Raw genomic sequence first — 23,329 nt, 5'->3', positions numbered from 1 at the left:
CATCACATTGATCTAGACTCCCGCAGGCACAGGGAGCACGCACGCTCGAAATCGAAAAGAATACCGAAATGTCTAAGAATAACCTAAAAAAAACAACGCTGTATCATCCCATATCATACCGTGCATATACAATGTGTGCGCTTTTTTACAGCTCCTCCTTGAAGAAGGTCTCCTGGGAGCCTTCGTCGTCCTCGTCCTCGTTCCCTCTTCCAGTTGTTTTACCACTGCCACCACCAGTCCCCGCCCCCCCGGATTTCCTTCCGTCCTTTCGCGTCGCTGGGCTGGCACCCTCTTCGTCGTCGACGTCGACCACGCCGACAATCTCGGGTACCTCGCCCGGCATCTCGACTACTTCGAGTCGCCAGGCGTTGCCTTCGGCGTACTGCTCGATCTCTTGCCTAAATTGCTCGACCTTCTTGGGATCTAGGTTTAGCTTCTCTAGCTGCTCTCGGGTCATCATCTCGACCTTGCCTCCATCTTCTTTGTTCTGGGCCGCGGCAACTATTTCGACTACCGGGGCCCCGGCTAGCTTTCCACCTACCTGGTGTCTTGGAGATGGGAGCCTGGCTGGCGGCATCCCGTCCTCGCCGGACCCCAACACCCGACGGCCACCCACGACGACTCCGCCTATCGTCATGCCGGCGTGCTGGTTCTGAGAAGCCTCTTTGGACGACTGGGCGGCTGCTTCTCGGTGCGCTCCGGCAACGCCCATGGCCTCGGCCGCCTCAATCGTCTTGCGCTTGTGCCAAGCGGCCTCCTCCTCCTCGCTTCCGATAATGTGCTGGCAGCTGATCGGGTGGGCTCGCGTCTCTTTGGGCGGCAGGAAGGCAACATCGGCGCAGAGCCGGGGAGTGTGCACCACCATCAGGTACGTGCAAATCGTAACCTCCTTGATATATCCAATCCTGTCGACGTTGGAGCCAGGGTCGCAGTGGTACTGGACCTCAATGGTACGGGGGCGGCCCGTCAGATCGCACACGGTGCCGCCGCCGAGGCGCTGCACAAGATAGCGCTGGTCGCCCTTGACCGCGAGCTCCGTGTTGGGAGGCGCGGCGCCCTTGTTCTGTTCTGCACCTTGTCCGTCGACAGGAGCCGCAGCAGTCACGTCTTCTTTGCCCAGCGGCTCTTTCTGGTTTTGGTTCGAGTCTGCACGCTGTCGCGGTTTGGAAGCCCTTTGCATCTCGTCGCTGGTGGGGTAGGTTGTGCCTAGCACGTACTCCTGATCCCCCGGGCCCTTGGCAGGTGGCCCGCCCTTAGCGTTTGGTAGAGCATGGAACTGTACGATAGCTTTGCCATAGCAGAAGCTGTAGCTCCACCATCCCGACATGAAGTAGAGGCAATGCCCGTCGAGACCGTTCATCAGCTCCCAGCCTTTAGCCGATGCCCTAGTCAGCTCGCGTGCCTCCTCCGCCTTGGCGAGCTCCGTTGCCGTCTGGTTGAGGGCCGGGGGCGGTGCGATGATAGGGACGGAGCAAAGGTAGCGCGATGGCGGGGTTGTGATAATCTCGTACGTCTCCGAGACCTGGCGGCCGGCATCATTTTCGTCGGAATCATCGCTTCGTCCGGTGGCCGCATCGGCGGCGGCGGACTCGCGGACGTTCCTAGTCAGGTCGGTCTGCGAGGAAGCATCGGAGTACGTGGCATGGGGTGCGCGGGGCGACTCGAGAAGAGCGAGAGCGTCGGATTCGGAAATGTACGTGTCTGAGAAGATGACCTCGAACTACAAAGGTGGTTAGTCGGTGGACAGCGACAACAACAGCAACAGCAACAGCGACAGCGACGCGGCAGCGGTGGCGTTCGGCTGTGGAGGGGCCCATTGAGCGAGAAGGAGCTGCAGCTACGTACCTGGGGGTGGGCCAACAGATCATCGTGGATGCTGAAGCCGGGCTGTCGCGCAGCACAAAGCCGCAGCGAGGCTATGAGGACCAGAGAGAGACGGCGCATTGTGCCGTTAGTGGCATTCTGCCTCTCGCGCAAGTCGTCTTGACAGTAATGTTGGTGGTGTTGGCTTGACGTTGCAGATGGGCCGTGCCGCACGTCCAACTTGATAAGGTGGCTTTATCGACTGCGCGCTTTCCGATTATGTCATCACGTCGGTTGGCTACAGGTTGTGCCTGCCCGCTTTGTTCCTGGCTCTACGGGCGGGATACGGACACAGATACCACTTGACGGATGGCATCTGCTTTCCGCCATCGTCACTATACGGAGTAACAACATTTAATTGTGGCTATAATGTCCTTGCTTGTTGATGAAGCACAAATTGCCAGCGTTGCAGTATGCGGTCGTTTCTATTTGAGCCTGGACTCGCAGCACGGCTCCTGCTGTTTCTGCTTCTGGGCGATTAGGTAAAGTACGGAATATCTGGCCACCGAATTGAGCATCAACCCAGCTTAAAGATAAAACTTCGACCTTTCTCCAATAAAAGTAGGATTGGCACAGGATAGTCCCCGTCGGCTGGCCTCTCTCGTGTCGCTCGCTATCTCCTTTCCCCTTTTTCCTCGGCTTTCTTTCTCTCTCTATATGAGAAGGGCTAGGCCACCATTCAGCTTCGGGGATCATGCCCGGGATCTTTGAGCGACGATCAACTATCCCATCCCTACCAAACTCGGCCAGACTGTCGCCGATACGTATTAAGCCACGTCCTCGAACCAAAACCCCATAGCGGTGGCTTGGTTAGCAATGTATTCAGTAAACTCCAGAGGGAACGGCCACGATCGGCACCTTAGCCCGCACGAAAAAAAAATCTACTCATCAATCAGATGATATCGGGCTTCCTCTGGACCCTCGCTCGCGGTCATGGTGGGGCTGTATTTGCATGAACCAATGTGTTTGCCCCGAGTCGTCCGCGGTAAAGGATGGACCTAATAGAAGGAGGGGTTACAAAGGTGGCCGCACTTGACTGGGATATTTATTATCACCCTTTATTGAGCGTGCATCTAGCCCAACCAAAATTGAAATACAAAGTGCTGATCAGCGACAAAAGTCGTGAGAGGCGTGATATGCAGGAGAAGACCGCATATGCACAGTACGGGGAATTTTGGCGGTGCAAAAGGGGCGGAAAGTCGGGGTGGGAGGGGCACGGGTCTCGGGCGACTCCCGCTGGGCGCCATTCGCTCAAAACAGCACTAAGATGTCTTCGGGTCCGATCGGAAGCCAAGACCGGGCCATCTGTTTGTTACACCAACGACTGTGCGCCCTGCCGGCCTCGAGTGCGGCCTGGAGGCTGGGTCGGGATAGCTGGAAGAGTCTCAAGAGTGAATTCTCCGATGCACCTTGGCTTCTGCTTCACATCAGTGCACGGATTTCAGGGCAAGGCTAGGCCGCAAAATATTTGCCTTGTAGGGACGAAGCAGATTGAGGGTGCCCCGTAGACTGGGAAGCCGGAGACGCGGCGCCGGCGGGGTGGGGTCCGAGGAATCGAACGACTACTGTATGACCCGGATTTTGTATCACAACATACTGCCAGGGCGAGCAGACAGAAGCAGCGTACGCACTTCTGCCCACTCCCTAGCAAGCCAAGATGTCGACCCCCTACCGGTGCGGTAGAGTCCGGGCGAGGGCCGGCGAACGGCCTGCCACCGCGGTGCTTGAACTTCCGACTCCCTGTCTCTGTCTCCTCCATGTCTCTGTCTCCTCCAATGTCCATCTTGTCCTTCAACCATCCAACACCAATGGAAACTTCAAATCGAGGGCGCAAGCAACCCCGAGATCCCCAGAAATCACCTGCAGGAGTCTGGCTGCAAGTCGGAGGTTTTGGTCCAACAGCAGCACGGGCAACGCTAAGCAGCGCAACGCTAAGCACCGCAACTTGGACAATTGCACCGGGCGTCCAGAGCCCGAGGTGAGATGGCAAGGTGAGACGGCCACCGGACGAGATGGAGCTTGGGCTGCTGCAGCCGAGCCCAATCCACCCAAGTCTGCCTGCCCAATCCGCCGGCTCCGCCAGCTCCGCCAAGAGAGGCAGACAATCAGGTGCACAGGCCCGCTAGAAGACGCGACCAGGCTGGCCTGGCTGCTCGACGGAAGCGGAGGGCTAGGAGGTCAACGGCTAGCTTGGGAAAACTGGCTCGCAACGCCGCCCGAAGGGTGGCAGCAGCAGCTTTTTCAGCCAGTCAACAGCCGTCAGGGCATCGCCTCACTTTCTGGAGGGCTTTTGGCCAATCAAGCAGGCTGGGTGACTGATGCACCCCCTTGACAGCGAGGCGACGCATGCAAGTCCAGCAATTCCCAATAGCCACAATTGGCTGCCTGCTTCACCCCTATCTAACGTGCAGCACAGGCCCAGTGCAACACGCACTGAAAAGCTACCGTGGTGCAGTCGTACGCAGCGATGCACATCCCCCGCCCTGGTCAAATGATTGACGGAAAAGCGTTTGTGTTCGCCGGGCTCTTCTGCCACAATCCTCTCAAGCCACGCTTTAGGGGGGAGAGTGTGGTGATGGTGATGGTGATGATGATGGTGGTGGTGTGTCGGCCGGCTCTTTAGCGCTGCGACAGTTAATTAACACGAGATGTCCTGACGCCCGCTCACCTCGATCCCGGGCCAGCCAGGTCTTTGAAGTCTGGGGAATGGTGCCCAATCCGAGGTCCGTTCCCGTTGGGCCACGACTGCCGGGAAATTCTGATCCAAGCGGGGAGCGTTCGATCTGGCGGTGCAGGACGGGAGGCAAGACAGCTGGCCAGGCGGAAGACTTGATTGTACATGTGTACATGTCGAAACTGACGAGTCTGAAAGGCCAGGTTTGAAGACGATGAGGGGATGCGAAGTACGAAGCACCGTAGGTAGCCCGCATTACCTCAGCCAACCTAAGGTCACTCGTACAGTTGTTCTAGACTCCAACAACCTATCAGCCCAGACGAAAGAGCAGGCAAGGGCGGCCAAGAGCGGAAACAGCTCAACTTGACCTCCGCTTGAGTTGAACTTGGATCTAGGCAGGAGCAGGGGAGCACCAAAGCAATGCAGTGGCAGTCGCTCAATGCAGCCTCCCGAGTAATCAGCAAGAATTCCATCTAACCTGACCCCTCATTGCCATCCTCTCCGCATCACACCCACCCACTCACAGCTCGCAAAAGCGCTGCAGCCAGTTTCAACCACTCAACTTCCAACTGTCCGATTGAGGCAATCGAATCCAGAAAGGTAGACAGTCTGGCCGACACGGATCCCCTAAAACCTTTTGAGAACACCCCGTGAGACTTTGCGCGCTAACCGGCGCATCAGCAGGCACCGGCACCGGCACTGGCACTGATTTGGCAAAGACGTCAGCACCCAGAACCCTGGACGCTGAAATGGAAATCCCACCTCACCCAAGCTTCCATGGATGCCCAGTTCGCTCGCGAGCAGCAACAGATCTGATCAGACTCGACAAGTGCGCCCCGTGCTCAAGACTGCTGCGGCTACCTCCGGACATCCCACCAAAAGCTCTCCGCTGCAAGCTCTGTCAGGTCTGCAAGAGATGCTCTGTCCTGCCGGCGACTTGCGCAAATCCGCAACCCAAGCCCAGCCGGATGGGGAACGCAGAGGTCGGCCGGCAACTACCTAAGCCACAGGCCAACTTACAGGCCTGCCAATAGTGCAAGTGGCAGACGCTTGACGGGCAATACCGGGCGTCGCATGTGGCAAGACAAAAGTTCAGCCATTCTCGCACGGTAGTCCCTGTGCTGCGGTAAACCGGCGTGCTTGCAGTCGGTCGCAACAAGGGTATGCACGGGGGAGCACGGTGGGCAGGGGAGTCGTGGCAGATGGACAGCAGCCGGCCGGTCTGGCAGAGGGCCCGCCCGGATCCGCTAATCGGGGACGAGATCTTCCTTCCAGCGTGCATTTCTAGCGCATCCCAGGCGTTCCACAGCAGGCTCTCGGATTCGTCACACAGTGCACGCCAGAAGGCTGTCCACTACTGCACTTTCAGCGCGACGCGCCGAGACGAAGCCATTCCGGCGTCGGTGCGGCAGTGCCACGGCCAACCACTGAGAGTCGGGCTCGAGATTAAACAGTCTCCTACATACACGCAGGATACGTCAGGGCAATCAAGCGTGGAAAACACACTTGGACGCAGTCCTCAAACGAATTCGTCCCCGGCGCCATATGGAGTACGAATCCATGCGGGATGCTATCGGCCTTTAAACAGGCTGGCATCGTCGGTGTGGGTGGGCGTGGCCTGGGAGTGGTGTGCCCCTTTCAACCACGCACACCCCTCCCTGCCCTCCACGCCCACGCCCAGCCCACGCCTCCACGCCCTCCACGTCCGCATCCATCCATGTTCCCCCAAGTATCGAATCCCACCCTTTTGATCTGGTGTGCAGTGCTGCAGTGCAGCTTGCATATCGACCCAAGCTCCGCTGTTTGTCGTCCGTCCGTCTCTCTTGGTTCCAAAACCGCCCGCTGCGAATCGACACGAGCCGTGGGCCTGCGCTTGCATCTCGAAGCCTCGTGGAAGACGACTGGATAAGTATCATTTGCTCGCCGTCAACTGCCAAATCATTTCCTCCTGCAACATCCGCTTTTCCATTGTTATTCGTTTGCTTGCCCGCTGCTGCAAGCGAAACCTGCCTTGACTCACACGAGGCTTCTTGGAGAATCACAGAGCTCCTCCACTGCTCGCCGTTGGCAAGCACGCTTCTGGTCCCAGTCAAGAATCGACGAGGCTGCAGTGTTCGACTCGTCTTCTATCGCTCCGCAGCTGCCCGTCTCTGAGAGATCGCCAGCCGACTTCTCCGTCTTGCCCTGCCCTTTTCTTGCCGCTTCTCGGTTCAACATGAGCCAGCAGAACCTGGACAATGTTCAGAGGCTCGAAGCACTGCTGCGCCAAAAGGCCGAAGAGACCCGCGCGCTCGAGGTTGCGCTGAACCGCGCTCGCTCGTCTGCCACGACGGCCAATGTCGAGTTCGACGCCGGACCAGGCGACTACCAAGTCTTCTCGCGGCCGGCACCGAACGAAAATGTGCGCTCCAGAAGCAACACAGTCCCCCGCAGTGCCCTGCCCGTCGGCATGGCTGCAAGCATTGACCTCAAGGTCGAGCATCTCCAACAACTGGTAAGGTCCTCATCTTCCCATCTGAAATGACCGTGGATAGCCCCACTCATGCCGCGTTAGGACCAGGCGCGTCCCATGAAGCGTTCAAAGACCACTCACCCTATAGGGTCCTCGTCAACAGTAAAGATGATGAGGTCCAGCTCGAGCGCCTCCACCGCCATGGCAGTGACAAAATCCAATCCCTTCGTGACGAGGGGGCCGGGCCCTGTTGCCCCGCCGTTCCACCAACCCCCCCCCGCACGAAACAGCCTCCCCCATACCGGGCCCGGCATGCTAGATGACTACCTCAACCAGACTCAGCTGCAGCAGCCCGCAAACGCCTTTATCCACGGCGACTCGCTCTTCTCTGGACAGCCCCAGCGTCTCACCCTGGAGTCCCTGGCCCCGGTAGGCAAAGAGATGGGCGTGGCCGAGTACCTCACCATGATCGGCGTTGGCGGCGACGCCATGGCAACAGCATCCCCTATTGGGATCTCTTCGGCCAACCACCTGTCCCCGCACGATGCCATGCAGTTTTCCAACCACTCCAACATTCCATCCGCCTGCGGATCCATGACTTCGGGCCCGACCTTGGAGACAGCGCCCATGACCAGGTCCAACAGCACCATGAACGACAGTGCGTCCATCTCGGGACAGTTTAGCGAAATGGTCCGGATACAATCCCAGCGGTCGACAAGCGGCCATGTGCGCCAGGACAGCTTCAGCCATTCTCTACACCGAAAACGGTCTGCAGTTGACTCGGACCTGTTTGCCCTCGGCATCAGCCCTCAGGGGCCCTTCCCCGACGCCTACCCGTCTTCGGCTCCCGCAGCCTCCCTCATGCAACAGCACGAACACGCAATGGAGAGGTCGGATTCACAGTCGAGCACGAGATCCTCGTCGTCGGCTGGCCTGCCCTCCGACGAGGACCCCGATGACGCCTTCCTCGCCGACCATCTTTCCATGGAGCGGTCAATGTCCAAGGACAGCATCAAGTCAGCCCAGTCGCTGAAGCACCGAGCCAAGGAGGCCCTCGTTCGCCAAAATGTCAACGCGTCAAAGGCTCCCCACATTCAGCCCAAGCCAGCTGCCGAGATCATCAAGAAGGAGCCTGCCGCGAACACGGCCTCCAATGGGGACGGAAAGGCCGTGATTGCAAAGGCCAAGTACGAACGCCCCAAGCACCCAAAGGTCAAGTGCTTCCAGTGCAACGAAAACCCCGAGGGCTTTAGAGGTGAGCACGAGTTGCGGCGACACACTGAAGCGCGGCACAAGAGCGTAGTCAAGAAGTGGATATGTCGTGATCCAGAACTCGCAGGCGTCCCCCATCACGAGTCCGCTGTCAAGCCGCTGAGTGATTGCAAGCAATGCTTGCAGTCCAAGCAGTACGGTGCCTACTACAATGCCGCCGCCCACCTGAGGCGTACTCACTTCAAGGTCAAGCCAGCTCGCAAGGGCGGCTCCAGCTCCAAGAACGGCTCCAAGGGATCCAACTCTGCCTCCAAAGTAGACGAAGAGAAGCGTGGCGGCAAAGGCGGTGGCGACTGGCCGCCCATGGCAGAACTCAAGCTCTGGATGGTCGAGCAGGTTGTGCCAATGGACCAGGAAGGTGCATTCGCGCTTAACGGTGTTGAATCGGTCGGTTGCCTCGACCCCGAAGACATCGAAAACGAGCTGGCTTATGACGCCGAAGCTAGCCTTCGGTGCCTCGGACCCAACACGTACGACATGGCCGCCGCCTTTGCCGGCGTTGGGGGAGGGTTTGCCGGCGATCTTGACGGCATTGACCCTTCGTTCCAGAGCCTGCAGGGTGACCTTGGTGCACAGGCGTCCGACTTGTACATCAACACTTCCATGTACGCACCTTCGTCTTTGCATAATATGCCGATTTCGTCGTCCAACTTTGGCTACCCCGACCAGCTCCAAGAGCACGGCATGGCTTCGTCAATGATGAGCATGGATAGCCACGCGTACACGTCGCCAGTCTCTTCAGCTGCGACAATCACACAGAATGGTGTCTTTGTGCCTCATTCTCGCGACGAGTTGGCTGAGATGTCATTTGACCTCACTTTTGTTACTGCGGCCCATTGACGGCTCTCCCGCGCACGTTGCTGTAACTTGAGTGTCGCCCCCCCCATTTCATCACTGCCGACTGTTGCGTCTTTCTTTGCGTCGCACCGACAGAAATAAAAAACATCCAAGTTCACATTACAAGAGCGTCGAGGCGCCTAGAATCCTCGGCACTGTGTTATTCCGAGAGAATCTTATCTCTTCTGTCACTGTCACTTGGTATCTCTTATTTTGTTTTAATCTTCTTTTGTCACTTGCTTTCGTCGATATCTCACGACCCCCTCGCCCTCTTCACTCTTTTTTCATCCAGTCGATGGGGACTAAGTCTCGGGCTTTTCGTGGCCAGGATGGGCATGCGAGTGAAACCCGTGCCATCAGCACATCCAGGCGTGGATAGACGGGCCAGCTGTCCCCGTTCTCCCTCCACACGCATGCACGCACGCGGCGCACCTGCAACGCTTGCATGTCTTACTACCTTGACTCTGTTTTCCCAGAGAGGCAAACAGTCGACGTCTCTCTCGTCAACCAGCGGTAGGAGGCAAGCCGCCTCCCTGGTTGTTGCTGTTATCAAGCGTCGGGCTCATTGTCGGCGTGGAAGTTTTCTTGTAGATATCTGTGATTCCGTCGTGTTTGGATTTACCCTCATTTCTTTTCAGCGAGGCGCGAACGAGATGTTTTCCCGGTTATGGTGTACAAAGACAAGATGCAGAGTTTCTCTTTAGACTTGAGCTCCGCAATTGCTGTCCTTATTCTTATTCTTTTCTTGTTTTATTCCTATTATCTAGGGTCAGACGGGGTTCACAATATTAGCGGTGGCCTATGGCAGTGCGCCTAGGTCCATGATGCACGAGGCGTTTCCTGTATTCCTTTGGATGGGTGTGAACGGACAAGGACGTGGAAAATCGCTGCAGGATGTGGCATGGGTGTATATAACCTGGGGCGAAACCAGTGATTGTAAACAGTCGTTTAAAGATCGCGTTGGGGTGTCGATGCGGATCGCTGGGCTTAGATGGAGCCAGATCCATAATGATATCATCTACTCGATTTCATGAAGCACCGCAACTCTCAGTGCCGTGCTTGTGCGACTTGGAGTGAAGAAGCCTCTTTCTTGACAAGTTCAGTCGCGTTTAATCTTCAGACTTCAGTGCCTAGTGGGAAGGTTAGACGGAGGTGAAATAACTGGGACCACAAACGATAATTCTGTATTCCATATGACACGAAGCTATGATACTAGTGCCGTGGTTCTCATGTGGGAACGATAGTACAGCTATGATACAACAATTTCTTTCGCTTGCTGATGCCCTTCTTTGCCTCCCGCCTCTTTGGGTATCTCTAGAACTCTCGCTTCCACATCGCCCGCGTGCGCGATGTTGGTATAATACAGCAATGTTTAAACACAGCCCGTGACTTGGTTTGTCACTAACCAAGCTATCGGGATAGAGGTAATATGTATAGTTAGTAGAACCGCTAGCTACGCCAGCTAGAAAACAACGGCCGTGCCGTCGAGACACCGCCTGAACCGATATTACTCAAAGGGCATTTGACCAGAAACTCAACAAAGGCGCTGCCTGTGGCCAGGTCAGTCCAGCCAATGCCAGCTGGCCAGGACCCTGCCCTTGCTTTCGGGGGCGAGGCGCAGAAACACGGCGGGGGCCAGGTCGAGGTCGGTGGGCTGGCAGCCGACGCAGCGGTCGACGACGACAACATCAACACTCAAGAGGCCCTTGCCGGCCTCGCTGTAGTCGCGCGTGACGCGGATGCGCTTGCCGCACAGCGGGTTGGCGTTGGGGTTCGTCACCCCCGCCGGCATGGCCGCGTCGAACACCGAGTGCGCCACCGCCGTGATCATGTCGCTGTCGCTGCTCGTGATCCCGCACGCCCCCAGCCCCGTGCCGTAGTACGTGATGTCGCCCGTGTATATCTTGTCCGTGCCCTTGTTCGGAAGCGGCAGGTCGCCCGGTGCAGGGTCGCCGGTGCTGTTGCTGCCGCCGCTGCCGCGGTTCCGCAGCCCGAGGCCCAGGCCCAGAGCGAGCGCGAGAATGAGTAGCAGTGCTATTGGGAGGACCACAAAGAGCAGCAGCGAGCGCCGTGAGAGCCGGTCGCCAAAGTATCTCCGATATGGCGGCAGGAGGGCGTCGAAGCGCGAGCTGAGACGGTTGCTGCGCGTCGCCGGCTGCGGCAGGTACGGGCTGTGGTTGTTCGGTGCCCCGGATGGGAGAGGGGCAAAGGAAGACGAGAGGGTGGGGTCGTCGGTATCGCTGCGTTCGCCGAGCGCGAATTCCTCCTTTTGCGCCGCCGGCTCAAATGTTATTACGTGGCTGGACGGCAGCGCCGAGGCTGTCGCGAGCGGGGGCGCCGAAATACTGGTGGATTGGCGGTGGCTGTTCCATGGCGAGGCCGGGTTCGATGTCAAGCGCGAGAACAGCGAGCGCTTGGGGGGGTGCGATGGCGTTTCCCATCCTGGGAGATGGCGGATTCGCTCTGGCTGCTGCCGTGACAGCTCGTCGCTGTTGTCGGCCATGCTCGCTTTCCACGATTTGCGACCGCGGCAAGAATATGGCTACTTGGTTACTGCTGCCGAATTGCCAGTGACCATTGTCGGTAGGTTAAAAACTTGCCTATTGTAAAGCTGGGTGTGTTGCTGAGTTGGGTCGCGTCTAAAAGCCAGAATGAACCCCCAGATTGTTGGCGCACAGCAATGGCTGATGTCGTCAGTGGTGGCTTGGGGGCCTGCGGACCAGGTTTGCCCTGTTTTCTCCAATCTTCCCCAGACGGCAGGAGCCACTTGCCTTTGCCAAGCATTTCGTAGCACGGGGACGGGAGATGGCCGGGGTGTACTGAGCTATTCCCTTCTGGGCTGCTGTGGTCTGCCTGACAGGCTGTATCCGTACAGGTAGGTAGGTAGGTAGGTAATTACGCCAAAATTGACAAGCAGCGATCCACTTCCTCGGTCTGTGTACAGTAATCCGTACCTGGAAGAATTTGATGTAAACCCCACCGTAATTTTCAACTAATCGCCACTATATGCCGTAGTCTGCGGTGCTCTCATCCTCTAGGAGACCCTGTTCCTCTCCAAGTCTACGAGCACGAGCCTTGCTCTCCTCGACGGCCTGCGCAGCAACCCTGACCGGCGCCCACTGCAACTTTTCCACCAGCAGCCCCAAACCCGTGGCAGGCGACGATGCAGTGCGCTCCAGCTGCTCGGTAAAGACGTGGTCGACGGCCTCGAGCTGGAGCCCGCCCGTCTCGGGGTAGAAGATGCACACCACGACGGCGTTGACGAGGTTGAACGCGGCCCAAATGAGATAGAACCGCCAGCCCATCTTGGCGATGCCGACTGGCGTCACCTGCACGACGAACCAGTTGCCGAGGAAGTCGGCCGCCGTCGCCAGCGCGGAGCCCTTGGCGCGGATGCTCAGCGGCAGGATCTCGGGCGGGTAGATCCACACGCAGGCCATCCAACCCCACGAGAAGCAGGCCTCGAACAGAAGCAGGCAGACAACAGCCGCCACGGCGCCTGCACGGGTCCCCGTCGCCGTAGCGAGCGCCTCGCCGACCAGGATGATGCTCATGGCCAGCGCCATGGTGATGAACAGCTTGCGCCGCCCAATGCGGTCGATGGTGTACCATGTCACGAGCGATGCGAAGACGTACCATATCTGCGTGAAGCATCCCAGGAACAGCGCTCGCTCCTGGCTCATGCCGAGACTGGCTGTGAACAGCGTCGGCGCGTAGTATCTGGAAAGGAAAGGTTAGGCTTTTCGGTGACAGTGGGGCAAGATGGCGGCTCTTACGTGATGATGTTTATGCCCGAGGCCTGCTGCATCAACTGGATGCCCACGGCCAGGTAGAGGCGCTTGTCGGCCTTGACGCCGTGGGACCGGAACAAATCGGCCCATGCCGCGCGCTCCTTGGACTCGCGGGCGATGGCGTCCTGAATCTCGGCCATCTCGCGGCGGATACCCTCGTCATCCTCAAGCTTGCCCCTAAGCCGCGCCAGCACGGCGAGCCCGCGCGAGGCAGTGGCCCCTCCCTCGTCGGCCCGGTGGCGCACCAGCCAGCGCGGGGTGTCGGGCAGGAAGGGCGTCAAGACCAAGATGAAGAGGGCGAACGCGCACTGGAAGATGAGCGGGAGGCGCCACTGCGCCGAGCCCGGGCGGAAGTAGAGGCCGTAGTTGATCACGTAGGCGAGCGCAAGGCCGACCAGCATGGTGGTGAGCTGGCAGCACACGTGCCAGCCGCGCTGGGCATGAGCGCTGATCTCGCTCTGGTAGACGGGCGTCACACTCGTCGTATAGCCGACGCCGACGCCGACAACCACGCGGGCGGCCATGAAGGGGGCGCGCGAGGGGGCGGCGCCCATCAGCAGGCCGCCGGCGGCGACAACGAGGGCGCCCAGAAGCAGTGTGCGCTTGCGGCCCAGCGACTCGGCGGTAACTGCGGCGAGCAGGGCGCCGATGATGGCGCCAATGTCGTAGAGGGCCGTGATGGTGCCGACGACGAGCTCCGAGGGGCGGCCCATGGCGTCGAGCCAGGATTCCGAGATGACGACGCCCGACATGACGCCCTGGTCGTAGCCGAAGAGCAGGAACCCCGCGCTGCACACGGCCGTGATCTCCGCCACCAGCAGCGGCCCGCGCAACCCCGGTGCGCCGTCGCCGCTGAAGATGCCGGTGTTGGTCATGGCAGCTGCAGTTCTGTCTCTGCCCGCTGCATGAATTGCGCTGGAGTTTATGCGCTGGAGTTTAGCTGTGATGGGAAGGTCAGCCCCGGCCAACAGCAACAGCCAACAGCAACAGCCCCCGTGACGGATGAACACACCCGCCGCCCCACATGAACGGATGGCCAACAAGGCACGCGACTGCCTGGGACAGGGACCTGTAAATCCTGGAGGAACAGTCGCCAAGTGTTGGAAACAATCGCAACTGGCGCCTTCATTTCTCGAGCACCTCAGATTGAGTTACTGCCTGAACTATGAAGCACATGACGGGCGAGCCTTCGCCTGTTCTTGACAGAAACAAAAAGGAGTATTTCCTGAGTATAACCCTAACCCTGTCCCTGTGCTCTTGACCTATCTAGAATACAGCACGTCTCTATCAAGATGCGAGGGTCATGTCTCGTCTCTAACAATGGCATTATTTGTTATGATATTTCTTGACTCCGACAGGCCCAGGTCAGAATCACGAGCTCTCGTCACTCCTGCGTGATGGGTCGGGGGCTGCGCCGTGCTGCTCCTCGTCCGACGACGCCGGAAGCGGCTCGTGCTCCTGCTCGTGCCTGTGAAGCTTGATGTTGATAAACATGGCGAACAGCCCGAGGTCGTAGGCCAGCCTTAGGGCGCCGGCCGCCACAAAGGCGATCCAGAACCTCCCGTTGCCCGCCAGCACGCCCGTGATGCTGGGGCCCGTGGTCGACGCCAGCGTCCGCAGCATGCCCGTGATGCCCATGACGGCGGTGCGCTCCTCGGGGCGGACCACAGCCGCGATCAGCGCCGTCCGCGGCGCCTGGTCCATGTTGTTGAGCCCCACGCGCAGCAGCAGCAGCGCCACCGTGACCGGGACGCTCTGGGGCAGCGGGAAGAACAGCACCGCCGCCGACGACGGGATGTGCGTAAACACCATCGTGTTCACAAGGCCAATGTGGCGGGCGAGCGGCCCGGCAAAGATGGTCGAGCACGTCGCGAGGAAGTAGCTGGCCGACAGAATGTCGCCGAGCGCGGACTGGGGGAGGTGGAACTTTTGGTCCATGTAGTACGTCGTCCACGACATGCTGACCATGCCATCCGCCAGCGAATCGATCATGAAAAAGACCCAGAGAAGGGCCATGAGAGACCGCGTCTCGCTCGAGATCTGAGTTATCCGGCTGGTCGCTGGCGGCTTGGGCTCTTCGGCTGTGGGGCCCTCGGCCGAGGCAAGCAGCGGCTCGGTCTCTTGGGCCGTTTCTCGGGCCGGTTTCTTGAGCTCGCAACTGTCCGACAGCAAGCTGCAACTCAGCATGTTGACCAGCCCCATGACCACGTATAGCCAGAAGCAGGCGTGGTATGCGTCGAGGAGTGTCCAGCCTTCTCTCGCGTGCAGCTCCTCGATGATCCTGCCGGCCAGCTCGGTGCCGAGGGACGACCCCAGGCTCGAGGCTGTCACATACCACACCAGGACGTCGGCGCGGGTAGCCGGGCTGGTGAGCTCCGAGATTGTGGACTGCTCGATGGCGCGGAAGGGCCCAAAGTCGCCACCCGTGGCGCTGATGACGCCCACGACGGCTGCAATCAGGAGAACCCAGTAGTTTTCGCACAGGGCAAAGGTGGCGCCCGAGAATATCATGAGCGCCGACCCGGCAATGAGGGTGCGGCGGCGGCCCACGCCGTCTGCGATAAGGGTTAGCACGAGTCCCAGCACGACGTCGCCGAGCAGCGTCAGCGACATGAAGAGGCCGATGCGCGAGTCCGAGACGTCGAGCTCGGCGAAGAAGAGAGCCAGCATGAGCGAGCTGGCCCCGTACGCAATCATGCGGCAGCTGCGCGAGAAGATTATGAGCCTGCATTGAGAGCGTTAGTTTTTCTATCTTGTCCCATCACTTATACCTCCGTATGGGGGCCAATAAGAACGTCATCGGGGACTGACCACGCATCGCGGCCCGTCGTGAAGACCGATCGTAGCCCCGATTCGTAGAAAAGGGACTTGCCCAGCGCTGTTATCATGCTGTGCTGTGTGGGAAGGCAATTACCAAGGCTGAAGGTTAGAGAATGTCAATCAATTACGACACGCCTGGGGGCTGAATGTGGTTGTTGAAAAAGTAAAAGTAACGTTAAGGTAAAAATAAAAATAGAAAGCCGTCAATCGGACACGATCACAAGTGGCTGGAAATAGCGCGGGCGCGTACCGAGAGCGGAAATAGACGATTGACGAAAGGAGCAATGACGAATAGCACATCGGCTCCGTTCGGCGTCTCGTATTTACGCCAAGACCCCACATACTAATCTAGAACTAGTTCCAAAGCACATTCAATCGCCGAATAGGAGTTTCGAAGAACTGTCCCGCGACTCATGTAAAGTTCTCACCTTGAGATTGAAAGCAACGCCTGGTTAATTTGACTTTTTGGCGATATCAACAACGATGTATTGTGTTGTGATTTTGCAGAGTTAATTACTGTGGACCCATTTGCAGTCAGGTGTGCCAAGTAAACAAGAAGAAAGAGGCTGTAAAAAGGAAAAGAGCAACGCAAAAGAAAAAAGGTAATTCGCGTGGCACCTCCATTACTAGCTTCTCATGCATCCAACCCCAGTAGTTAATACTAGTGCTCGAGCTCAAGGCAGTATCGGGTAGTGCCCCCGCGGCCCGAGCCGGTCACGACAACACGCCAAGTGCCACGCTGTCCCATTCGGATTTTGACAAAAGAACGAACCGCAGACTAGACAAAACTGGAACTTAATTATTCCTCCGCCGAGACGAAGGCGGCAATGGACGAGAGCATGAGGGCGGCAAAGACTTTGGTGAGCATTTTGACGAATGGCAACCTATGAGTAAGTTGTGAGGTTCCGTCAGGTCGAAATCGTTCCGGTGATGGTGTATGATGATGACTTGAGGTCTGATAAGTATATGAAGAGGATTAGGGAAGAGAGAGAGAGAGAGAGAGAGAGAGAGAGAGAGAGAGAGAGAGAGAGAGAGAGAGAGAGACAGAGCATGAGAGACGATCGGGGCCGCCAATTTATCCCCCAAAATTCACACCAGTTTGCCATCACGAGGACTATACCTCGTCTCGACCGGGACGCGAATTTCTGGTGCTGGCCGCTGTCGGACGGTATGTTCAAGAATCGTAAGCCGAAGAATGCCACACACTTATAGTGCCCCGCCTTTGATACTTGTTTTTCTCAGCTTAGTCATTTCGTGGGATGCATAGTGTGGCGTTTTGGTGGACGGTCGCGCAGTCAATAGCTGGTCAGTTTCTAGAAGCTTGAGCAGCAGAAACTCGCCCCTGCAACCAATATTGCCCCCCACAAAGAGCACCGCTTAGGGGATGATACTTTGCCTGCTTAGGCGATGATACTTCTCTAAAATCTAATGGTTATGTAATAAGTATAGACTTTAGGGCGCAGACAAAGTAGTAGGGAGGGCTAAGCGCACATCGTGTTGGCGAGCTTGGCACGCCTCGTCTATCCGTATAGCTTGAAACCTTGCAAGGCACTATGGCGGTGTACCTACCGGGCAAGTGGTGGTATGAACTACTGCTACGGCTGAAAGAACAAAAGACATGTGCGTTTATTACCTACACTACTCGTGTAGTTGTTTAACCAGACCCAGACTTCAACGGTTCAACCAACAGGCGGGTGACAAGATTCCGAACCGTAGCACAGTAACAGGATCCCGAACCCAACCAACTGCAAAACATGACCCACGTTCGCTTACAGTCCCCCCGCCCCCCCATCTTTTACCCAAGGTCCCTGAATAGGGAACGCAGGCCGGTGCCTCGCATATCCCACCCAATTGCATCTTGTGTAGGTGAGGCTGCATACTCACCACCGCCCCCGTCCTCTCGCAGCTCGCCTGCCGCCGCCACCGCCACCGCCACCGCTCCACCCAATGCGCCGAATCTCGTCCAGTACCAACACAAACAGGTAGACCTTGATGTGTTCCCAGGCCCAGCGCTTGTAGCTCTGCGGCGTGGCCGACCAGCCAAGCACCCACAGGCCGGCCAGAACCACGGCGACAATGGCCCTGCGCAGCAGTTCGGGCGCGACGAACTCGGCGACGATGAGCAGGGCCGCCTCGCTGACGGCGAAGGGCCAGTAGTCGCGCGGCTGCCAGAGCCAGAGCTGGGCGCTCCGGCTGGTGGTCGTCTCGATGCGGCCGTTGCGGATCTGCGTGCCGCCGCCGGCGGGCAGCGGCAGGCTGACCACGAGGTCGCGGCGCAGCGACGCCACGCGCCACTGGAAGTAGAAGGCGCAGAACAGGAGCAAGCCCGCCAGCAGCCTGTCGAACAGGAAGCTGCCGCTCGTCGCCATGGGGCCTAGCAGCCACGAGAAGGGCTCGAACGGGGTTGCGGCCGTGTAGAGGAGTGCGACTAGGACGAGGGACGAGAACTGGCGGACTGCGACCGAGGCCGACGAGACGGAGCCGTTGCTGCCGCTGCCGCCGGAACTGGGGTTGGGGGTCGGCTCGGGAGGGCCCGAGGGCTTCTCGAATGTCACCATCTTTTTGCCGTCTTTTTTCCCTTTAGGTAGGGGCGATGAGCGAGGGGGCGATGAGCGAGGGGGCGATGAGCGAGGTGGCAATGAATGGGCTAGAGGCTCGGCTTTCGGCGACACGCGGCCTGCTTAAATCATCAACAAAGGACAGACGATTCAATTTTGTCGTCGAGCCGAGAGCTTTAGTAGTACACGAGTGTTACCTGGTCTCGTAGGCCCAAGCAAAACAAAATTGGCATTTTGGACCCCACCCCTGCCCACGACGCGTGTTAAACCTGGTACAACGGACTCGGCACAGGCAGCAGGACAGGCAGCAGCGGTCTTTTCTTGACCTCGCGTGACCCGTGCGCAATGTTTTCTATGACCAAATTCACGGCCAGGGTGTGGTTGGGGGCCGGATTTCACCTGCCGGGGATCATGACCGAGATTAACTAGAGTTGATAAGCCCATCGGGGAAATGAATAGAGATAAAATTTCTCCGAAGCGCCCACTGTGTACAGTTCGTGACTCCGTTGACGTGCCTGGCGTTTGAGCCAGACATTTCATTCCAATCTCAAGGTTCCATCAGGAAACAGCAAATCCTGTGGTCCGTGGATTATCCCTCTGGTCCGTGGATTATCCCTCTGGTCCGTGGATTATCCCTCTGGTTCGTAGCACCAGCTATAGCTAGATAGATCCTTGCAGGACGGCTCAGAAAGTGTGTTAATTAGGTGCCTACCTACCAATCCGATTCGGAACCCTAAATCTCGCAAAGGGATGTGGTCTCTTTTCGGGTGACTTTCCAAGTTTCCAGATTTGAAAGGCCTTAATATATTACGGTCCACCTTAAAGGTTTTTCGCTGCGGCCATAGCTAAAACGATATCTATTATGGGGTCCTAGAGGCCCGTCTCTTTCTTAGAAATTCTAGGATTAAACTATAGCTCAGTATGTGCTAGAAAGTGGTTACACTCACGCTCACCACCACGGTTGTTATAAGGGATAGGGCTTGCTAGTGTGTTAGCTCAGAGTATGTGCTAGAAGCATGTAGTGGCTATATACTATGGTGGTACCCGCGAATAGACGTGTTGGCCGCGTTTGCCACCGCCACGTTATCTATTGAGTGTTAGCATTTGAGCTGGGCAGCGCCGATATCGTTACTTGCCGAAAGCCTCGGGCTCGGCTATAGCGGTGGACGACATGCTGAACTATTTCCTAATCAGTAGTTAGCGTATGCTGGGCTACGTATCGAAAAAAAAACCCCGAGGATTGGTAAACTAATGATACGTAGTTGATAGAGAGTATATACTACGCGGGCGGAGCGATGAATCGTCGTTATACTTACGCCGTATAATGAAATGTTGCTAGTCGGGTGAAAAAGAATCGTTCGTACGGCGGACGTTTGCAGATGGATGGTTTGTACGCGACGTGATTTTAGATTGAATCAAATGCAAATCTCGACGGCCACCTGAGCTTAATCACGTATGCGGAACCAGTGCCTCTGGGCAACTAGCGTAGAGGAGAAGGGAGATGGCTGAGCACTGAGTAGGTGCAGCGTTTCGCACCGCCCTGCTTTGGGGTTTCGTAGGTTTCCTCATTGCAACCTGAGCACAGGCTAAGGCTATGTGTATGATTCGAGACTACCTATCTGTGACGGGCTAAGTCGACTATGCCAAAAGCGGAACACGCTAGAAGCGGAACATGGCGTGTAAGCCACCAACGGCACCACTTCCTTCACCCGCGCCCACACGGCTTCAACACGCACAACTTGTTCAATTCTTTTCCAAATTCCTTCTTTTCTACTATATTCGACGCAGAGTTAACTAGGCATCATCATCATGTGCGACGGCATCATCATGTGCGACTACGGAGAAGAATGCGTATAGAATACGCTCGAAATGGTCAAAAATGGCGTCTCTTTGCGCCGGGCTACCCAGGAATAGAGGTATAGCATTTCACTTACAACACTTCATTGCCGGGAAGGAAGAAAACGTCGGAAAACAGTAGACACAACGCTAATGGACACAACGCTTTACCACCAGAAACTCTCAAATCGCCACTTAAGAGCGAAGCGTATTAACTCGGTGAGGCTCAACGGTGCTACGAAGGAAATAATAGAGGCTTGGTTCAAGCATTTCGACCTCCCTGCCGTCAAGGACATCAAGTCCGAGAAGCGTTGAATAAAGACGAGACAGGCCTGCAGGAAAGCTAGGGCAGAAACGGCATGGTCCTAAGATCCGAGGAATACAGGACTCTGATTAAGAGATGGCCCGGGGCCCGCACCTGGACCTCGCAGCCAAATTCAATATGGAGAAGAAGGCTGACAGGGCACAACGGGAGCTCTCTATCCAGCGCTGTCAAGTCCCGGCGCATAGGCTCCAGAAAGAGAAATGGTTTCCCTGTCGAGGATTTTATTTTCCAGAACGCCGGGTTCCAAAAGGGGTAAAACTTAAACTAGATATACCAGCTACCTAATTACCTAGGTCAATAAGTGTTGGAATAGCGATACTAGTGACCGCACACTAGCAGGGAGGAAGCAGAGATCGCGCGAGTACGCACGTGCAAGTAGGCACGTGCGGCGCGCGGACCTCTCTCACACACACACACAAAAACCCCGGTCGCACGCAGAACCTACCTTGGTTCCGCAGAGAGAGAGAGGGAGAATAGACACAAGATTACCCCCGGTAGATCTACCAACCCTTCGACCTGTAGGATTTCTACGTAGTTTGAGTACCACGAACAATAAGCGCAATATAAGATAATTAAACTCCCCATAGCTGTTACAGACGGCTGAAGGGGGCCATTCTTAAGGAGGCTGGCTAGTCGTAACAGGCCGTGTCCGTTGTCGTCTTGGGCCATTATAAACTCCCTGGGTACTGATTTCTATCAGCGAGCCTCATGTACCTATGGTGCACCCTCCCTTCACATGTTAAGCTGGTGGCGGTTCTTCAATGGCGCGGAACTGAATTGCAATCTGCTTGCGGTGTCATTTAGTATGAGCCGTGTATAAATACCCCGTGATTACTCGGGAACTCGTATCGGGAACGGAGTGAGAAGGGGAGAAATACGAACTTAGTAGACGTTCTCTTCAGCGGCACCGGCAGTGGCCAAGACGGCCTAGTGATCGATGAGCTGTATTTGGTCTCCTATCTTTGGCGCCTACTCTACATACCTATAAGTTGAATTCATCTCGACTATCACGAGGGCCGGGGCCGGTGCGAGTGGAACAAAGTGTTCTCCGAACGACCTGGCCTGCATCTAAAGTATGACACGTATGAAGTCGCGAGTTCAGCAAGGAGAGGCCCGTGATTAATTAGAGGACGATTAGATTGAGGAGAAATGTCAAAAATACGTCCAGAACGCTTGAATCGTTGCTCTCGGAGCTTTGCTGCAGGTACTCGCTTATGCCGCCGTGCCCGGCCTTGCCCTTAATTGACCAAACCAAGACAATCCCTTCTGGGAACTGTGGGCGCGGTCCGTTGCTGTAGTAGCGTAAAATATTCTCGTACTCTTTTGTGCGGGCGTCGTCGTTCGACAAACGAGCCATTGTATCGCGCAGCAATCCGACATGCCTCTCACGCTTGAGCAGATCCAAGGCGGTAGGAAGAGTGTCAGTGTTAGCCATCTTGTGGTACAGGCGTATGTATGGATAAGAAATCAAAATGGATAGCTAGGCTGCAACAAGCCCTTTCGCTGAGGCAGGGGGGGGAGACGACTGCCTAACGCCCGCAACACGGCTACAACTGCCCTGCTAGGGCGGCACGTAGATAAGGTAACTTTCTGACGAGGGCAGCATTGCGGCAACGGCCCTACCTAGGTAGCACCTAGGCAACTGCCTAACGACGGCAACGCTATTGCAATTGCCCTGGCACTGGGCAGCATCGGGCAACTGTCTGATCCCAGCAACACTGCTGCAACGGACCTGCTGACTCGGGGATAAGTGGCCCAGGAAAAGGGGGGTTTGGTCCGAATCTCCACTTCACTGCCGAGTTTTATCCAACTTGAATTGTTCTGGGTTGGTTAGTTGAGGACATTTCTTGTTGTAACACTTTAAATCTTTTGGGGGTGGCGTTGGATCTGACCCAGTTTCAAATCCCCGGCGAGTTCAACGAGGTGACGTCGAACGGCCAGCGGGGCAGGAAAGACCTAGACGGAAACGCTTCGGCTCGGCCGCCCGAGGGAAATTATTTGGCTGGAGGAAAATGAGAATGAAGCGGTGAGTCTGAAAAGGATCCCAACAAGCCCCATGCGCCTTCGCCCATTCGAACTCTTTCCATCCTTACCTAGTCGCTTCCGCCTACCTATATGATCGATTGCTATGACTACTACGGCTAAGCACGGGAAGAAGACTCGAAGTGAATTTAGGTATCATTTCCTTTGCGCTCCGCCAGTACCCAATTATGCATTCGGTTTTTGCCCACCCTCTAGACCTAGGATATCACCCACCCGCTACGCTCGTGAACCCATCCCAGCCGAGACCACCGCGATCTCAGCATGGCGACGAAAAATAACAGAAGAGAAAACGCACACACACGTCGCATTACGCCAAAGGGTCCCCAGCTTCGGTCAAGCACTTCTGACTCCCGACTCGACCACAGTGACGCCGTGACCAACATACAACCTGGAGAACTATGCAGATGAAGGAAGAACCATCCAAAACCAATGCAACTTTCAAATGAACTTCCACGTCCATGTTGAATCTCTTTTGTTAATTGTTACCATCGTAATGCGCCACGGACGATATGAATCTCCCCAACCACAGCTGCGAAGCATACAGAGAAACGAGCGGAGATCATGGATGGTGGGTGGTGGTATTTGGCTGGCCAGGAAGAAGCATGTCTGTATCAAGTCTTCTTGTTCCTTGCTTTCCGCCGCGCCGCCTCGCGGTGGGCGGGTTCCTCCTCGGTGACGAGCGGGCGAGCAGTCCAAAGCTCGGGCACGGCGGTGCCGCTTCCGCCGCTATCGGGGTCTTCGGGCGGCCCATAGGCATTGTCGTATGGGGCAACCCACACCTGTGATATAGGAAAGAGTGATTAGATTTTGGCTCTTATTTGTTCATGGCATTCGACAATTGAGATCACTAGGGGCCGG

The 23,329-nt window shown here is 56.8% G+C and overlaps 7 protein-coding genes across 7 annotated transcripts; 2 read left to right on the top strand and 5 right to left on the bottom strand.

The window, feature by feature from the left end:
- Nucleotides 1-45: 45 nt before the first annotated feature.
- On the bottom strand, nt 46-2,029 carry B0T26DRAFT_724821 (glucosidase II beta subunit-like protein-domain-containing protein). Its single transcript, XM_060442714.1, has 2 exons — nt 1,846-2,029; nt 46-1,720 (listed from the first exon to the last, which is right to left on the bottom strand). The coding sequence occupies exons 1-2, from the start codon at nt 1,942-1,944 to the stop codon at nt 146-148; spliced, it is 1,674 nt and encodes a 557-aa protein (XP_060290978.1). The 5' UTR covers nt 1,945-2,029; the 3' UTR covers nt 46-145.
- A 1,350-nt stretch (nt 2,030-3,379) lies between these two features.
- B0T26DRAFT_437476 (uncharacterized protein) lies at nt 3,380-4,504 on the top strand. The gene has a single exon (XM_060435022.1). It carries the CDS (start codon nt 3,521-3,523, stop codon nt 4,193-4,195), a length of 675 nt encoding a protein of 224 aa, XP_060290977.1. The 5' UTR covers nt 3,380-3,520; the 3' UTR covers nt 4,196-4,504.
- A 2,248-nt stretch (nt 4,505-6,752) lies between these two features.
- B0T26DRAFT_655606 (uncharacterized protein) lies at nt 6,753-9,101 on the top strand (the record flags this gene model as incomplete). The annotated part of the gene is made up of 2 exons (XM_060438638.1): nt 6,753-7,031; nt 7,092-9,101. The coding sequence occupies 2 exons, from the start codon at nt 6,753-6,755 to the stop codon at nt 9,099-9,101; spliced, it is 2,289 nt and encodes a 762-aa protein (XP_060290976.1).
- A 1,558-nt stretch (nt 9,102-10,659) lies between these two features.
- B0T26DRAFT_655124 (RlpA-like double-psi beta-barrel-protein domain-containing protein-containing protein) lies at nt 10,660-10,998 on the bottom strand (the record flags this gene model as incomplete). The annotated part of the gene is made up of 1 exon (XM_060438600.1): nt 10,660-10,998. A coding segment is annotated over one exon (339 nt), but the record flags the coding sequence as incomplete, so codon positions are not given.
- A 1,102-nt stretch (nt 10,999-12,100) lies between these two features.
- Nucleotides 12,101-13,764, bottom strand: B0T26DRAFT_657004 (general substrate transporter; the record flags this gene model as incomplete). Its single annotated transcript, XM_060438749.1, has 2 exons — nt 12,101-12,818; nt 12,875-13,764. The coding sequence occupies 2 exons, from the start codon at nt 13,762-13,764 to the stop codon at nt 12,101-12,103; spliced, it is 1,608 nt and encodes a 535-aa protein (XP_060290974.1).
- Nucleotides 13,765-14,126: 362 nt separating this feature from the next.
- B0T26DRAFT_743435 (major facilitator superfamily domain-containing protein) lies at nt 14,127-15,777 on the bottom strand (the record flags this gene model as incomplete). Its single annotated transcript, XM_060444255.1, has 3 exons — nt 14,127-14,151; nt 14,328-15,614; nt 15,701-15,777. The coding sequence occupies 3 exons, from the start codon at nt 15,775-15,777 to the stop codon at nt 14,127-14,129; spliced, it is 1,389 nt and encodes a 462-aa protein (XP_060290973.1).
- A 1,806-nt stretch (nt 15,778-17,583) lies between these two features.
- B0T26DRAFT_724810 (uncharacterized protein) lies at nt 17,584-18,633 on the bottom strand. Its single transcript, XM_060442713.1, has one exon. It carries the CDS (start codon nt 18,265-18,267, stop codon nt 17,590-17,592), a length of 678 nt encoding a protein of 225 aa, XP_060290972.1. The 5' UTR covers nt 18,268-18,633; the 3' UTR covers nt 17,584-17,589.
- Nucleotides 18,634-23,329: the final 4,696 nt, after the last annotated feature.

This window comes from Lasiosphaeria miniovina (assembly GCF_030549165.1).
Source record: "Lasiosphaeria miniovina strain SMH2392-1A chromosome Unknown B0T26scaffold_7, whole genome shotgun sequence".
NCBI lineage: Eukaryota > Fungi > Ascomycota > Sordariomycetes > Sordariales > Lasiosphaeriaceae > Lasiosphaeria > Lasiosphaeria miniovina.
The sequence above is the reverse complement of the archived record's forward strand: the minus strand, read 5'-3'. Positions and strand labels throughout refer to the sequence as shown.

Bases quoted from the DNA above. Each gene is read 5' to 3' on its own strand.
- B0T26DRAFT_724821 (XM_060442714.1), bottom strand. From the start codon at position 1,944: ATGCGCCGTCTCTCTCTGGTCCTCATAGCCTCGCTGCGGCTTTGTGCT. The intron at 1,721-1,845 runs GTACGTAGCTGC...CCACCTTTGTAG, and splicing joins ATCTGTTGGCCCACCCCCAG to TTCGAGGTCATCTTCTCAGA.
- B0T26DRAFT_437476 (XM_060435022.1), top strand. From the start codon at position 3,521: ATGTCGACCCCCTACCGGTGCGGTAGAGTCCGGGCGAGGGCCGGCGAA.
- B0T26DRAFT_724810 (XM_060442713.1), bottom strand. From the start codon at position 18,267: ATGGTGACATTCGAGAAGCCCTCGGGCCCTCCCGAGCCGACCCCCAAC.